The 18241-nt window shown below is 34.9% G+C and overlaps 2 protein-coding genes across 14 annotated transcripts in view; one reads left to right on the plus strand and one right to left on the minus strand.

Annotated features, from left to right (window-relative positions):
- The window catches only part of SLC25A40 (solute carrier family 25 member 40), a 62224-nt gene extending 57468 nt beyond the window's left edge, over window positions 1-4756 (plus strand). For 7 of the 8 annotated variants that reach the window (XM_017536503.2, XM_017536502.2, XM_037741341.1 and 4 more), the window contains 2 exons: window positions 2498-2578; window positions 2936-4749. In XM_017536503.2, the coding sequence (XP_017391992.1) occupies window positions 2498-2578; window positions 2936-3048 (194 nt within the window). In that variant the 3' untranslated portion in view covers window positions 3049-4749. Of the gene's footprint in view, window positions 1-2497; window positions 2579-2935 lie in introns of all 8 variants that reach the window. The other variant, XM_017536499.2, reaches the window with a different exon arrangement.
- Window positions 4757-6993: 2237 nt separating this feature from the next.
- Window positions 6994-18241, minus strand: part of RUNDC3B (RUN domain containing 3B) — a 174385-nt gene continuing 163137 nt past the window's right edge. For 5 of the 6 annotated variants that reach the window (XM_017536497.1, XM_017536494.1, XM_017536496.1 and 2 more), the window contains one exon: window positions 6994-9353. In XM_017536497.1, coding sequence (XP_017391986.1) covers window positions 9208-9353 — 146 coding nt within the window. In that variant the 3' untranslated portion in view covers window positions 6994-9207. Of the gene's footprint in view, window positions 9354-15238; window positions 15309-18241 lie in introns of all 6 variants that reach the window. The other variant, XM_037741338.1, reaches the window with a different exon arrangement.

Raw genomic sequence — 18241 nt, forward strand, 5'->3', positions numbered from 1 at the left:
TGGGCAATAAAAACACGGCGTCCACTCACCCTCTGCGCTTTCACTGGGAGCTGCAATCCTGAGCTGTTCCTAAACGGCCATCTTGGATCCACCCCTGTTTCTCGATTTCAAAACACTATTCTTAACTGGACAACAGAACTATAGAAAAAAAATGAAGCACTACTCAAGCAATATTTAATTTTTGAACATTTTAAATATAAATTTTAATATTTAATAGATTTAATAAATATTTACTACACTGGTTTTAGTATTTAAGACAATATTTTTTCTGTATTTCAATATTTCTATATTATATTTCTATTTTCATATAAATTAGATTGTTGGGGAGGATGTGGATTACTGAGAACTTTATGCCATGATGGTAAGAGTATTATTTTGGAACAGCTACTTGGAAAACAGACTGGCAGTAACAGGGAGTGCATTCTGAGTTATCAGTTCCACTGCTAGATATGTGTCCTAAAGAAACTTTTACACATGTACAAGGATATCCACGGCAAGATTCTTAAAAATAAAAGTTACAAATCACCTAAATGTCCCATGACAGGAAAATGGACAAATCATAATCCATATAATGCAATACAATAGAGCAATTAAAATGAATAAAATATAGGTCTGCTTACTAACATAGATATCCTGAAAGAATACTGCAGAAGTAAATGTGCAGTGTAGTATCATTTATATAAAGTATAAAAGGAGGACAAAGAAGAGTATACATTGTTCTGTACATTCCAGATGTATACAAAGAAGAGTATACATCTGAGATGTTCAGATGTAAAAATCTGAGCAAATGCATGAGACAGATGAAAAAAGAGAGTGATTATCTTTGAGGAGGAGGAAAAATAAAATTGGGGAGCAACATATAGGGGGCTTCAACTGAATCTGAAAGATACAGTTATTATGATATAATAAATTTGGCTGTTTAGTAAATGAGCATTTATTTTTTGTAAGCTTGAAATATTTAATAAAGTGTTTCTTTACAGTGTTAAGAATTTGCTTATTAGCTGTAGGAATAGCTCTTTAACATTGAAAAGTTAGGAGACACTTCTGAGGTTCCACTAGAGCTTGGCTTACCTTCATTTGATACTCTTTGTTATTCTCTTAATTTCACCCTTCTGTTAAAATAGAGACTGGTTTGGGGTGTTAGTTCTACAAGATTAGAAACACCTGCTGCTTGGTCACCATTCTTTGACCAGTTTCCAAAATTTAAATGAAATAATTTAAACATGAAGTAAAAATTGCCAACTTACAGTATATAATTCTTTTCATTGACATTCTTTAGAAAGTTAAACTTCATTCATATTTTGTGATCAGTGTTGGGCTGTTATAGTTACTGTGTTTATGCTTATACTATTTATATTGCTAGTATAGCTTCTTAAATAACTCATAAGGCTTCATTTATCTTCATAGTCAGAGATTCTGATATATTATACAAAGGAATTTTGAAATAATGGCTCACTCTCTATTAAGTGGCAACATTTTTAAAAGTCATATTTGAAAGATACCATTTTATAATCTTAACTTGTCTCTCCCAGGCTTTCCTAGTGGTACATAATCTGTTTTAACGATTCAGGGTTGTCTTCCATGTAAACACTGATTTTTGTAGAGTAGCAGGTCTCAAAAGCTACAGAAGACAATATAGGATTGTTTGCCCATCATCCAGCTGGTCTCAAAGCAAGACATGAAATCTTCATCCTGTAAGCTGTCGTGTTGTTTATACTTCAGTGACATCTACTTTTGCTAAGTTTTTAAAAAAATAGTTTTTTATTCATTTTCTTCCAGATATTTGAGTGGTTGCAAATAAGTGAGATGTTATTGTTAGCCAAAATAAACTCTTTGAAGGAGACAGCACTGGTCTAATTTATTTCAAGAATAAGCATATGAATTTATAAGGGTAGTAATATAACTCAAGACACTGCTAGGGAGAATGAGCTATTTTCCTCAGAAACTCTTTTTAGAAAAAAAGTTTTAAAATTATAATAAAATGTGAATGAAAAATGTTTGTCAGAACTTCTCTTTGGCATTGGATACCTCATGAAGATTTCTATACATTTTTTAAGAGATGGGGGCCTTGCTATGTTGCCCAGGCTGGTCTTGAACTCTTAAACTCAACACATCTTCTCACCTCAGCCTCCCAAGTAACTGTGTATACATCTTTTAAAAATTTCATTATAAAAAATGTTTAAGACCTAGAAAAAGTTTAAAAAATACTACCATCAAGTTTAAGAAACAAGCATTATCAAGTTAGGAGAAATCCTCTGTACATTCCTCCTTAATTGTATCCAGTCCTGTACATCTTTAAAAATACAGACTTTTTTTTTTAATTTTTAATGAATCCAGCTATTAAAAATAAGTTAAAGTAGCTTTTTAGTTAAACAAACCTGTTCTTCTTGTAATGAAATGAAATACCCCAGGGCCATGAACACCACTTTATGTGTGTTATCTGTATTAGGAATTATTAAATTGTTATTTATAATAGCATTATTTCTTTAACATTTAGTTTCTGTGCCTTTGCATATGTCAACCTGGGTTATAATGAAGAATATTGTTGCTAAGAATGGATTTTCTGGATTATTTTCAGGTAAAAATAATTGCTTTACTGACTCATAGAATAAATACTTTTTAAACCTATCATCTTCTAAAACTAACTTATAGGAGGAAGTTATAAGTAACAATACATCTATTTTTTCCTAAATGTCTTTGTTATAAGTTAAAAATAAATGTTAAATAACAGATTTGCTGTCAATAAGATAAAAATTTCTCTATAATGTAATATGGATTGAAGTGAGGAGGTTAGGGTGAGCAGTCTTACCTTTTCTACCAATTTATGGATTTAACATATTACTTTATTTGCTCACTATCAGAATAAAGCCAAATGAATTATATTTTTAAAAATAAGAAAAAATATTTGTTCTGATTATTCCTATTCTTTTTTCAGGCCTAATTCCTCGCTTAATTAAAATTGCTCCTGCTTGTGCCATTATGATCAGTACATATGAATTTGGAAAGGCTTTTTTCCAGAAACGAAATGTTCGAAGACAGCAATACTAGCGATGCTGTTTCAACTTGAAATAACAACTGTAGCCCAAAGAAGGTGGAGACTCTTAGGCAAGAATGTTTTTCACCATTATTTTCTTATAATGATTTTATGTCTTTCTTTCCTATAATTTAAATAAATAATTTCAGCTCTACCTCTTAATTGTAATTTTAAAATAAATTTTATCCTATTTTTGCTGATATTGAAAAAGATATTCTAGAAGTCACAACCATTGAGCATTCTTGTAAAAATAAGAAAAATTGCTCAGCATCAAAAACAATCTCTGAGAGTTTAATATTATGTTTCAGTGTAATGTAATCTTATTGAGAGTGTGTTGAATACACCAGAAATGTGTGCTGAGTGATGTAGAGTCTAGAAGAAAAAAGCCCAAGTCTTGTGCACATTTAAATCATGTACATAGGTATTTCCGTATTTCAGTAGATAAAGCGTCATTAAATAGCATTGTTCACATTTACCAAATATTGCCTGTTTCTATTAATTCAAATACATTAGGTTTCCACCTCCCCCCCTCCCCACCCACCCACCATGTTGCTGTTTTAAGGCCTCACGTGTATTAAGATTTCTCTGATCAAAATTGTGGCTGTTTTCTTATGAACCATAATATCATTTTGTGTGATGTACCTTCTGCCATTTTTGATAACTAAATGTTTGTATTTCTACTGTTCCTGTAAGGGAGATTCTTACTGATAGTAGCAAATTTTCGCTTCAGTCAAACTTGGGTGCTCAGTGGAAAACCACAGAGGATTTAGACTGGTAAAAATTGTTTGCACACAGGAATAGCCTCTGATTTTTAGCCATCTTGTAATCCAAGTATCATTGTTCCTGGAATTCTTTAGGTCATTTTTATTGCCTTGTTCTAACAAGTTAGAGATTATTGCTACAATAATAGTTGCAAAATATTTCTAAAATGCCCTTTTATTTTTATACTTAGTATGGTAGAGGCTAAACAAGAAGTTGTTTCCTTGAAGACACTGCTTTCAGTCACTGTACATATCTAAATAATTTAGCTTATGATTGTATGTAGGAATGAGTTAAAGGATATTATGGCAGGAAAAGAAATGGTATTCATTTTTTTATACTTTAGTTTTATTTTCTTAGGATTTATATCCTGTTTTTTAAAAACACTTTATTGCAGTTTTTATTTTAGGAATGTTTGAAGCATTTTTTTCTCCCCTAAAATGAATATATTTAGATGACAAGTCTTCTTTAGTGGCGGTTGAGGAATTAATTGATTTTGTACTATAGTAGGAAAGTGTTTGTATGTTTCACCAGAAATGAAGTATATAGGGTTTGTATGTAATCTAATGTTATTATTTTATCCTATGTTGATTTACCTTAAATTTGTAACATAGCCCTATAAATATTCATGACTTTATTTCATTAAAATGTTTTATGTCTTCTTAAAATCATCACTGTGCTTCTGAATATTTTTATGTAAAATCATTATGTAATGTTGTACTGTGATATATATATGAAAGTTTATCTTGAACAGTGCTCTTTAACAATATTAAATTTATCTTAGTTTTGCTATGCTTATGGATAATTCATAGAAAAAAGCAGATAAACTTAATACTGTACTCCCAAAAGGCAGTTATATATTTTAGTTTAATATCACCTATGAGAAATGTTCCATGTCTCCTACCCCTCACTGCACTTGAGAAAAATTCTTATTTGTGAATAAATTAAGGTAAATATATCTAATTGCCTAGTAGTTTTTCTAACACATATTACATGCAATGTATCTGGATGAAAAGAAGGCTGAATTGAAGCTTTCTTTATACTTAAGAGGTAAAGAAACATTAATACCTTTAAAATATATTAGCAACCAAAAAGGGTTCAGCATTTTGTCATAATAATAACTTAATTGTTTTATTAAAATAGTACCTAGAAAAATCCAGTCCATGGAATAACTAAATTTTTTAGATTTTAATTTGCTTCCAAAGTTCTGTCTGGTAAAATAATTGAACTATAATTGGCTGATGAATATTTCCAGATTTTACTTCATACTTTTACTTCATTATACTTTTACATATACTTGATTAGTATACAGATTTAACTCTCAGCCATATGGGCTTTCCAGACTTTTCAATACATGTGTTGCAGGAATTGCAGTATTTGCAAACGTGATCTACAACAGTGTTCTTGGTGATGTGATGTTTCTAAAGGAATTTTTATTCTATTACATTTTCTAACATAAACATTTAATTGCTTAAACTTAAAACTTTTAAGAAGGAACATCTTTAATTTTAAATATTCAATGGTTGCAACCCTTAATGTAGTATATGTTTGACTTTTTTAAAAAGGTAAATTTTCTAGGAAAATTATTCACTATGCTTATTTAACTGCATATGATTTTTAAATTTTTCTCTCTTGGAACAGCACGTACTGGGGTCTGTCAAAGGGTATAGGGTGGGATGAGGGAGAGGATCAGGAAAGATAACTAGTGAGTACTAGGCTTCATACCTGGGTGAGGAAATAATCTGTACAATAAATGACACAAGTTTACCTATATACAAACGTGCACATGTACCCCTGAACTTAAATTCTTCCCTCTTTTGTCTTGGGTACAAGTTTTTGGGATGTAGAAAAGTTTATTGTATCCCTTATTAATTTTCTTCGAAGATGAACTTTTTGAATAAAAGATTACTGCTTTTATAGTTTAATCTGTCAGAATTGGTACATTGTATGCAGTAAGCAGTATAAAAAAAGCACTGGAGATCAGAAGACATTTCAGATGTTGTTACTGGCCACAGGAGGCTTCAGAGCTATGATGGGTAGAAGCATGCAAAGGGAGTCATGGGAAATATGGGGAGTTGTTCAGTCAGCCTGGGTCAGAGAAGGTGAGTGGTCAGGAAACCTAAGAGCTCAACTGATAGGCAATCCAATTATGAAACATGCAGGGAAGTGGAAGTCTCAATAGGTAGTGGAATTTAGTCCATGTGGCTTGAGCAAAGTGTATAAATGGGAGCGTGGTAAGAGATCAGATTGGAGATGTAGTCACGGGCCTTGTGCACTAAAGGAGGAACAAGAAAGCCATGGGAAACCTAGGGAAGACTTTTTCGCCCAGTTTAACAGTTATTTGGGCTTTGGAAAGATAACTAGCAGTACGGAAAATGGGACTTATGATAAGGTGATCTATGTTAAAATCTGAAACTTTTGGTTTGTATTAAAATATACTTTAAAAATGTGCCATGAAAAAGAGGTCATTTTATCTTCCCTTTCCTATCAGTCAGTTAAAATGACAAATGCTATAACTAAATTGAAGCTGCTCTGCTTTCAGAAGAGCAGAATGAACCACTTAAAAAAATTTTGTAAGGCCCTGAGGTTCAAAGCAGTCTTGTGACACCTCAGCGGTAATCCAATATGTTAGTTGAGCAAAATCTGGACATTTCATCTAATGACAGGAACTTTAACAAAGCAGTTTTCTAAGTTGTAAATTTGGGACATATTTATAACCACTTAAAAACTGTATGTAAATCTAATAAAATAACTGGTGATATACTTTGTCTGCCAATCATAATTAGTAGTAACCTATATTTGGCATTTATCTCTTTAGAACTTTTTTATATATGATTTCACTTAATGCTGACTTCATCCTGATGCTATCTCATAGGTGCAAAGAAGATGATAGTGATGATTCTTACAGGTGAGAAAACAAACATGACAATTTTATAATTAAATCAGTAACACTACCAGAACCACTACTAAACTGTGCTGGTTCAATAGATGCTGTGTAATCTAAAACATATCATTTTACTTTTTAAAAATAATAGGATATTTAATTTGATGTGAGTTGAAATGATGATTTCTTCCATCTCACTTTCATGTTATTATTTTAGGTGTGAAATAATATATATTTACCACATTTGCTGAAACAAAAGTTCAGTATACAAGTTAAATCAGGTAACTTTTTGTCAAGTAAAATAAGACCACCAATGCATAGTACAAAATTTTTAATATACATGCAACTAGTACGCATCGAGGCAACAGACTACACATGGGAATATTGGCATATAATCAGCATTCTTTTGGGGCAAGGAGGAGGGTGGACAATAAACAGTACCACCTAAAATTAAAAGATTGAGACATACATTGTTTCCTCATGCAAATGGTAACAAACTACCTTTAGTGTGATATGAACTCTGTAGAAACCTGATTTCATAACAGCAGATGAATTTTATAACAAGAGCTCCAAGAAAGGAGGAAAAGTTGTCATGATCCTCAGATGTAATGTCAATCTGCATTTAGCAGCATGTTAAGATGCACAAATTATACATTAGACAAATCTGAAAAATTTTACAATTATGGAATCTTGAATTTCCTTCTACATTATAAAAATGTATGGAAAAAAGCCATTTTTTAATTACTAAAGAATAAATGTCAGTTGAGAGCGGACCATGAATGATAAAGCATTTAAACATACTGATTGATAGTTCATAGGAAAGTAGCAGTAGTGCTCAAAAGTCCAGCCTAAAATTTTCAAATTTCTCCTTATCCATTTCCTCACTCCCTTCTCCCAGAGTTTCCATTGTTCTCATAGTATACCTTCTTTCCATCCCCCATGCTGATGAAAAACTGCTTTGGATACTTCATTCACAATCAGGTATACAGAATTGAGAAATTGAGAACAGAAATGTATTATTTCTGAAGAATATTTGCATTTCTACAAGTATTGAAGCCTTAAGCTAAAGGAATAAAGCTCTGAATATGTTCTGGCACATCTGTGATAACTTATTTTAAGGGCTTCCAGGCCTTTGTCCCTTAAGCAACACTGTTTGACTGTCTTATATATAAGACTTGCCTTGTTACTGTTTATTATTTTAAATTCCAAATTATAAGACTAAGCCCCTAAATGTTGCAGAAAACCACCACACTCCTACATTTCTAATACAAACTATGAATGTCGTAAGCTCAGCCCTTCTTGACTCTTCTCAATAACAATAAACAAAAATATCGTATGAAGTCCCCAATAACTACTGTGGCCTCTTCATGTAAACAATGTATAAAATTTCTTTGGCACAGCTAATCATGTTTTCCTCATATTACTATAGAAAATACATGCCATACTTTTTCAGCATGGTGGAATTTTTAGGGATTAATGTAGCTGTTTCAAAAAAAAAAAACAGATTACAACTTAAAAAAAAAAAAAAAAAGCTAATTTTACCCATAGAAGTGTGGGGATTTTATTTAACATTAAAATGTTTTAAAATGAGATTATGGTGTGATTAATGATAGAGGCCATATCATTGTTGTACACACAGGAAAAAAAAACATCAATGAATATTAGACATTTATTAAGTATGACAACTCCCCTACTGATCCTTGTTTAAAAGCTTCTCAGATCCTTAACTAAGCTTGAACTCTTTCCTGACAAAACACTTTTTCAACATTTGTTCTACATTATGAAATTTTTCTAGCTTTTGAAGCCTACTTGACTATATTTTTAAATTGATAGTCTTTTAAGAAAATCTTGGAAAACAGAATATATATTCATTTTACCAAAATGGCACAAAATACTGTAAAATATTTTTCTTACAGCATTAACAAATTAAGTCAATAACAACCAAAACAGACACATTCCTATGGAATTTATAAAATGTTAAGTGGAATGTTGATACCAAATTATAACTATTAAAGAAAAACTGAATAAGTCATTCTGAGAATGCAGCTGAGAACCTTCCCCTGATATTAAAAACAAGGCATGTAAAGCATAGAACTTAGGAGGAAATTAATGAAAAAATGAATTTTTTTTTAAGTATGAAAAAGTGAAAAAATACTTAGCTTAAGTCTCTGAAATAAAACCCTAAACTTAGTCTCTGGCCACTAAGGTATATTTAAATATATAAAAATCAGCTGAACAATAAATATGTACAATTTGCTATGAACTATTTTGTGGATCTTTGATAGTTTTTTTTTTTTAATCCTATTCCTTTTTGAACTTCCTCAATGACAAATATAAGAATTTTTAAAATGAAAAATGACAGGATCATTCTGTTTTTCACTCAGAATCTTACCTGGAGTGGATTCTCTCTAAGGCAGAATTTCAGACATGTACCAGAACAATATAAAATTTCAAAGGTCTTCCCAGCAGTCAAACATATGTAAATCAAACGTTTACAACATAAAAACTTTTGGCTTTTACATAAAAATTTTCAGGATGGAGTTAGGCCTGGACTTGTCATCTCTGTTGTAGGACTTGCAAGGTAGTCATTAGATTTTAAACTTGTTAGAGACTTGTAACTTGCCACTGATGTTAGAGATCCACAGAGGCCAAGTAATGAGGGAGTATCTTCTTTACCTGAAAATTAGAATTAAATAGCAAATAACTAAATGCCCTTCAGGAATGTTACAAATAAGATCCTAAAACCATTAGAAACTTCCATAGCTTACAAGATATTGCAAATATATGAATTATTAAAGATATGTTTGCTCTTTTGGGAGTTTCAACATCACCCTTATAAAACATTACAAAAGATTATTTGTGCTGCTCATAAAAGTTGTAGATAATGGAAGTTTGAGATACCATGTTTAAAGCAAAAATAAAATATGTACCTTTTTGGAGAACATGGTCATGTCTGGTTACTAAAAGATAATAAAAATCTAAATTTAACAGTTAACAGTCCCCAGGCCACAGAAATAACCAGGAAATTCATATTTTGTTACAGCAGTACATTAGAAGAAGGTTGAAGCCAGTTGGGAGGTATAGTCTCCCAACTCATTAGGAAGGCTTGATTTTGGGAGACTATTCATTTATTAAACACTTATTCAGTATCTGCTATGCATCAAGAACCTAATGTTAAGTGTTGAACTTCAGTAGACCCATGAAGGAGGAATGTGTATACCTGTTTCCATGGCTGAGGTAAAACAAATTCTTTATAAAACTGGGTAAGTTTCAACATCCAGTGTGCTGCAACTGGCTATGTGGCTGGATTGGGGCTATGAAAGGCTAAGGTCTCTGAAAAATTAGAAGGTTTCCAAAGAATATGGAAAACTTAGGCTTTACACAGTTATAGAAGTTAAGCTGAGCCAAATACCAGATGTTTCTGAATATTACCTATTGTTTTAAACAGCCCCTGTGAAGTGTTCCCATAGTCCTTTGTCCTTATCCCACTTTGTCATATTGTATGATAATTGTGGGGCTACTCCTACCTTTATTAGACTGTGAACTCTATGAGAAAGGACATGGACTTTGTGGTGTTCATTATATTCCCAATGCCTACGACACAGTAGATGTTCATCAAATACCTACATAATGAATGATGATTCAGTGGAACTGCATTTGGACTCAAGATAGCTCCTGTATTCTTTCTAAATGTGTGACCATGGACAAGGCATCTTCTCTAAGCCTGTTTCTTTTCTTAGAAATATGAACGGATACCAGAAGATGACAGGCTACGCTACTTAACTTCACAGTTTTTGTTTGTTTGTTTGTTTTTGACCAGTAGAATACAGGAACATAAAATGGCATTAGAAAAAGATATGGAACAGTAGTCGTTATATTCAGATTTAAATTGTTTATCATATTATGTTAGTATCAAAAGGTTGTATGTTTATCCTTTTTATGTTTAGGCTTAGAGAATCATTTCAGGCCTAAATCAGCTCTCTGGAGTTTTTGCTAAAAGCCCCAGGGACTCAACTGCTTTGGATAGTTTCTTCAAATTTCTACTTAATTGCTGACATTCAATCTTTTTTAAAAATGTACTGCTGATTGCTGTCAGGATGGCTGAATAGGAACAGCTCCAGTGTGCAGCTCCCAGCAAGAGCAATGCAGACGGCAGGTGATCTCCATTTTTCCAACTGAGGTACCTGGTTCATCTCATTGGGACTGGTTAGACAGTGGGTGCAGCCCAAGGAGGGCAAGCAGAAGCAGGGTGGGGTATTGCTTCACCTGGGAAATGCAAAGGGTTGAGGAACTCCCTCTCCTCACCAAGGGAAGCCATTAGGGACTGTTCCTGGCACTCTGGCCCAGATACTACACTTTCCCCACAGTTGTCACAACCCGTAGACCAGGAGATTCCCTCTAGTGCCTACAACACCAGGGCCCCAGGTTTCCAGAACAAAATTGGGCAGCCATTTGGGTAGACACTGAGCTAGCCACAGGCAGCAGTTTTTTTCCCCCCCATACCCCAGTGGTGCCTGGAACACCAGGAAGATGGAACCATACACTCCCCTGCAAAAAGGGGCTGAAGCCAGGGAGCCAAGTCAACTGGCTCAGCGAGTCCCACCCCATGAAGACCAGTGAGCTAAGATCCACTGGCTTGAAATTCTTGCAGCCACTACAGCAGTCTGAACTTGACCTGGGATGTTCAAGCTCAGTGCAGGGAGAGGCATCTGCCATTGCTGAGGGTTGAGTAGGTGGTTTTAACCTCACCTGTGCAAACAAAGTCACCAGGAAATTTGAACAAGGTGAAGCCCACTGCAGCTTAGCAAGGCCTCTGCAGGCAGACTGTGTCACTAGACTTCCTCCACACAAAACAGGGCATCTCTGAGAAAAGGCAGCAGCCCATCAGAGACTTATAAATAAAGCCCCCACCTTCCTGGGACAGAGAACGTGGGAAAAGGAGCAGTAGTGGGCACAGCTTCAGTAGACTTAAATGTCCCTGCCTCGTAGCTCTGAAGAGAGCAGCAGATTTCCCAGAATAGCGTTTGAGCTCTGATAAAAGTCAGACTGCCTCCTCAAGTGGCTCCCTGAACCGCATGTATCCTGATTGAGAGACACCTCCCAGCACGGGCTGACACCTCACACAGGAGAGCTCTGGCTGGCATGTGGTGGATACCCTTCTGGGACATAACAGGCAGCAATCTGTGCTGTTCTGCAGTCTCTCCTGGTGATTCCCAGGCTAGCAGGGTCTGGAGCGGACCTCCACAAACTCCAGCAGAAGTTCAGCAGAGGGGCCTGTTAGAAGGAAAACTAACAGAGTTTCAACATCAACAGAAGGGACGTCCACTCAGAAACCCCATCAAATCGTCAGCAACTTCAAAGACCAAAGGTAGATAAATCCATGAAGATGGGAAGAAACCAGCACAAAAAGGCTGAAATTCCAAAAACCAGAATGCCTCTTCTTGTCCAAGGAATCACAACTCTTCAGCAGCAAAGGAACAAAACCTGACACATAATGAGTTTGATGAATTGACAGAAGCAGGTTTCAGAAGGTGGGTAATAACAAACTTCTCTGAGCTAAAGGAGCATTTTCTAACCCAATACAAGGAAGCTAAGAATCTTGGAAAAACAGTTAGAGAAATGCTAACTAGAATAACCATTGTAGAGAAGAACATAAACAACCTGATGGAGCTGAAAAACACAACCAGAGAACTTAATGAAGTATACACAAGTTTCAATAGCCAAATTGATCAAGTGGAAGAAAGGGTATCAGAGATTGAAGATCAACTCATTGAAATAAAGTGAGAAGACAAAATTACAGAAAAAAGTGAAAAAAATGAACAAAGCCTCCGAGAAATATGGATTATCTGAAAAGACCAAATCCATGTTTGATTGGTGTACCTGAAAGTGATAGGGAGAATGAAACCAAGTTTGAAAACATCCAGGTGAACTTCCCCAACCTAGAAAGTCAGGCCAACATTCAAATTAAGGAAATACAGAGAACAGCACCAAGATAATCCTCAAGAAGAGCAACCCCAGATACATAGTTGTAAGATTCACCAGGGTTGAAATGAAGGAAAAATGTTAAAGGCAGCCAGAGAGAAAGGGCAGGTTACCCACAAAGGGAATCCCATCAGACTATCAGCAAATCTCTTGACAGAAACTATACAAGCCAGAAGAAAGTGGGGGCCAATATTCAACATCTTTAAAGAAAAAGTTTTTCAACCCAGGATTTCATATCCAGCCAAACTAAACTTCATAAGCAAAGGAGAAATAAAGTCCTGTATGGACAAGCAACTGCTGAGAGATTTTGTCACCATCAGGCCTGCTTTACAAGAGCTCCAGAAGGAAGCACTACACATGGAAAGGAACAACCAGTACCAGACACTTCAAAAACATACCAAATTGTAAAGACCATTGACACTACAAAGAAACTGCATCAACTAACAGGAAAAACAACCAACTAGCATCATAAAGGCAGGATCAGATTCACACATAACAATATTAACATTAAATGTAAATGGGCTAATGCCCCAGTAAAAAGACACAGATGGGCAAACTGGATAGGGTCAAGACCAATCAGTGTGCTGTATTCAGGAGATCCATCTCATGTACAAAGACACACTTAGGCTCAAAATAAAGCAATGGAGAAAAATTTACCAAGCAAAAAAAAAAAAAAAAAGAAAAAAAATGGGTTGCAATCCTTGTCTCTGACAAAAACAGACTTTAAATCAGCAAAGATCAAAAGAGACAAAGAAGGGCATTACATAATGGTAAAGGGATCAATGTAACAAGAAGAGCTAACCTAATATATATATGCACCCAATACAGGAGCACCCAGTTACATAAAGCAAGTTGTTGACCTACAAAGAAACTTAGACTCCCACACAATAATAGAGAATTTAACACTCCACTGTCAATATTAGACAGATCTTCTCCTAGGCAATTTGAAGTTTGCTTATTTAGTGTCTGCTATTTATGCTGAAAACTTGGGTACTGTGTAGTTTTATTTGTTCTTGTGTCTTTATTTTTATAGGATATGTTGATTCAAATCTGCATCACTGCTGTTACCTCAGCTTTCCAAAATAACTGTATTTTTTTAACCAATTCGAGAATTCCATGAATCTTACTAACTCATCATGAGAACATGTTTCCTTCCTGATCACTGGTTTTTGTAGTCTATTATGTTTATTCATGCAGCCCCTTTCTTGCTGGGAGGGGAGTTGGCAGATTGTTGGTTAATTTTTACTCATTTTGTTAAACAATTGGGTATGGAAACTCTGTAACTTTTAATCTGTTATTAAACATTGGCTTGTTGAAGACAATACAGTTGTTTTTATAATATCAAAATGTTCATTATTACTCTTGTCCTCTTGATATCAAAATATCTATAATTTTATATTAGAGTAAAATCCTAAATGTCTTTCAGATGAAGAATCATCATAAATTCATTCATAGTACAAATTAGTTTTTAAAATATACACATTCTAGATTATGACAGTGAATTCAAGTTACTATTGGATTTACCAAAACATTTACTAAAATATTAAAATAGACTAAGTCCCCTTTAAGAACATTTCCAACTTAAAGCAGAAAATTCAGTTCAACACAGTATTTACAGTGCCTGTGCCTTCTGGATAACTGAATTTCTACTTTATTCCTCACATCCTATGACACTCATTCATTATATGGTCACTCTATCAATAAATGTTTAATACGTTGTTTATTATCTGTCAGACTCAAGTTATATAGTGGTGAAAATGACGGATAAGATTTTTACAGTCATGAACCTTACATTTCAGAGGGGGTTTACAGACAAGAATCATAATAAAATGCATGGCCATATGATAGAGCATGCCTGGGATGAGAAGGGGGGTGGAGACAGAGATGGGGATGGGGGTGGCTGTTTACGGTATGGCAGTGAAAGCTTCTTTAGAAAGATGACATTTGAAGAGAGTCTATCAAGCAGAGGCCTTAAGAAAGAAGGAAAATGCAAGGGCAAAGACAGTCAAGGTAGGAACTAACCTGAAGAAACAGCTAGGAGGTGTTTGCTATGGTACACAGAACAAGGAAAAGAATGGTATGAAATGAGGCAGACACTGGGGCAAGGACAAGATCATGTAGGGGGCTAGGAAAAGCAGTTTAGATTTTATACTAATTGCCATTGAAAGACACTGGAGAGTTTTAAACAGACTTACAATATTTTTTAAGAGTTTAAAGGTCACTTATTACTATGTGGAGAATGGACTGTGAGGGGGCAAGCAGCTTGCTCCAAGTGGCAGAGACTAAGACTGTAGTAATGGAGAAGATGACGAGTCAATGTATATAGCATGTTTTATATGGGAGCTGACAGGACTTGTCTGTAAATTGACTGTCGTAAGGAGAAAGGGTAGAATCTAGGATAATGGCTATAGTGCCAATATTTATTGCAAGAGAGAAGGCAGGGCAAAAATTAGAGGCTTAAGGGAATGCAGATTCCTCTGGGGGTAGGGGATTATCTTTCTTCCCCTAGCTCTCACATACACCCGAAGTGGTAAACTGGGAGAAAAGAAAGAAAGATAAAACTGAGAATCAGATCATACCAGTGATACTCAACCAATCCAAAGTGCTGGAGTAACAGCTTTGATGGAGAGAAAGAAAAGAGCTGTGAACCTATGACAGAGAAAGATAAGAGCTTTGAATAAATGACTGAAGTTTTAAAACAAATAGGTTGAGTCTTAAAACTGCACCCAATACGGGAGCACCCAGATTCATAAAGAAGTTCTTGGAGACCTATAAAGAGACTTAGACTTCCACACAATAATAGAGGGAGACTTGAACACTTTAGACAGATCAATGAGGCAGAAAATTAACAAGGATATTCAGGACTTGAACTCATATCTGGACCAAGCGGAACTAACAGACATCTATAGAACTCTCCACCCCAAATCCACAGAATATCCATTCTTCTCAGCACTGCATCACACTTATTCTAAAATTGACCACATAATTGGAAGTAAAACACTCCTCAGCAAATGCAAGAGAACGGAAATCATAAGAAACAGTCTCAGACCACAGTCCAATCCAATTAGAACTCAGGATTAAGAAACTCACTCAGAGCTGCACAACTTCATAGAAACTGAACAACCTATTCCTGAATGACTACTGGATAAATAATGAAATGAAGGCAGAAATAAAGATGTTCTTAGAAACCAATGAGAATGAAGACACAACATACCAGAATTTCTGGGACACATTTAAAGCAGTGAGTAGAGGGAAATTTATAGCACTAAGTGCCCACAAGATAAAGGAGGAAAGATCTAAAACTGACACCCTAACATCATGATTAAAAGAATAGAGGAGCAAGAACAAAGTCAAAAGCCAGCAGAAGACAAGAAATAACTAAGATCAGAGCAGAATGGTAGGAGATAGACACAAAAAACCCTTCAAAAAATCAATGAATCTAGGAGCTGGTTTTTTGAAAAGATCAACAAAACAGATAGACTGCTAGCCAGACTACTAAGAAAAGAGAGAAGAATCAAATAGATGTAATAAAAAATTATAAAGGGGATATCACCACCAATCCCACCGAAATACAAATTACCAGCACAGAATACTATAAACACCTCTATGCAAATAAACCACAAAATATAGAAGAAATGGATACATTTCTGGACACTTAACACCTTCCCAAGACTCAACCAGGAAGAAGTCGAATCCCTGAATAGACCAATAACAAGGTCTGAAATTGAGGCAGCAATTAATAGCCTACCAAACAAAAAAAGTCCAGGGTCAGACATTTTCACAGCCAAATTCTACCAGAGGTATAAAAGGAGCTGATACCATTCCTTCTGAAACTATTCCAAACAATAGAAAAAGAGGGAATCCTCCCTAACTCAATTTATGAGACCAACATCATCCTGATGCCAAAACCTGGCAGAGACACAACTAAAAAAAGAAAATTTCCGGCCAGTATCCATGATGAACATTGATGCAAAAATCCTCAATAAAATACTGGCAAACCAAATCCAACAGCACATCAAAAAGCTTATCCATCAGGATCAAGTCACCTTCAAGGGATTTGCAAGGCTGGTTCAGCATACGCAAATCAATAAACGTAATCCATCACATAAACAGAACCAAAGACAAAAACCACGTGATTGTCTCAATAGATACAGAGGAGGCCTTCAACAAAATTCAACAGCCCTTTATGCAAAAACTCTCAATCTAGGTATTGATGGAATGTATCTCAAAGTAATAGGAGCTATTTGTGACAAACCCACAGCCAATATTATACTGAATGGACAAAAACTGGAAGCATTCCCTTTGAAAACTAGCACAAGAAAAAAATGCCCTATCTCACCACTCCTATTCAATATAGTATTGGAAGTTCTGGCCAGGGCAATCAGGCAAGAAAACAAAATAAAGAGTATTCAATTAGGAAAAGTGAAGTCAAATTGTCTCTATTTGCAGACAACATGATTGTATATTTGGAAGATCCCCATCGTCTCAGCCCCAAATCTCCTTAAGCTGATAAGCAACTTCAGCAAAATCTCAGTATACAAAATCACTGCAAAAATCACAAGCATTCCTATATGCTAATAACAGAGAGCCAAATCATGAGTGAACTCCCATTCACAATTGCTACAATGAGAATAAAATACCTAGGAATAGAACTAACAAGGGATGTGAAGGACCTCTTCAAGGAGACCTAGACACCTCTGCTTAAGGAAATAAGAGGGGACACAAACAGATGGAAAAACATCAAATGCTCATTATTACGAAGAATCAGTATCATGAAAATGGCCATACTAGCCAAAGTAATTTTTAGATTGAATGCTATCCCCACCAAGCTACCACTGACTTTCTTCACAGAATTGGAAAAAAACACCTTAAATTTCATATGCAACTAAAAAACGGCCTGCATAGCCAAGACAATTCTAAGCAAAAAATAATAATAATAATAATAATAAAAAAGCTGGAAGCATCATGCTACCTGACTTCAAACTATACTACAAGGCAACAATAATCAAAACAGCATGGTACTGGTACCAAAACAAGATATAAACTAATGGAATAGAACAGAGGCTTCAGAAATAACGTCACACATCTACAACTATCTGATCTTTGACAAACCTGATAAAAACAAGCAATGGGGAAAGGATTCCTTATTTAATAAATAGTGTTGGGAAAACAGGCTAGCCATATGCAGAAAGCTGAAACTGGATCCCTTCCTTACACCTATACAAAAATAAACTCAAGATGGATTAAAGATTTAAATGTAAGACTTAACACCATAAAAACCCCAAAAGGAAACCTACACACTACCATTCAGGATGTAGGCATGGGCAAGGACTTCATGACTAAAACACCAAAAGCAATGGCAACAAAAGCAAAATAGACAAATAGGATCTAATTAAACTAAAGAGCTTCTGCACAGCAAAAGAAACTATCATTAGAGTGAACTGGCAACCAACAGAATGGGAAAACATTTTTGCAATCTACCCATCTGACAAAGGGCTAATATCCAGAAACTACAAGGAACTTAAACAAATTTACAACAAAACAACCCCATCAAAAAGTAGGCAAAGGATATGAACAGACAT

The sequence above is a fragment of the Cebus imitator genome, unplaced genomic scaffold (assembly GCF_001604975.1).
Source record: "Cebus imitator isolate Cc_AM_T3 unplaced genomic scaffold, Cebus_imitator-1.0 Scaffold98, whole genome shotgun sequence".
NCBI classification, from domain to species: Eukaryota; Metazoa; Chordata; class Mammalia; order Primates; family Cebidae; genus Cebus; species Cebus imitator.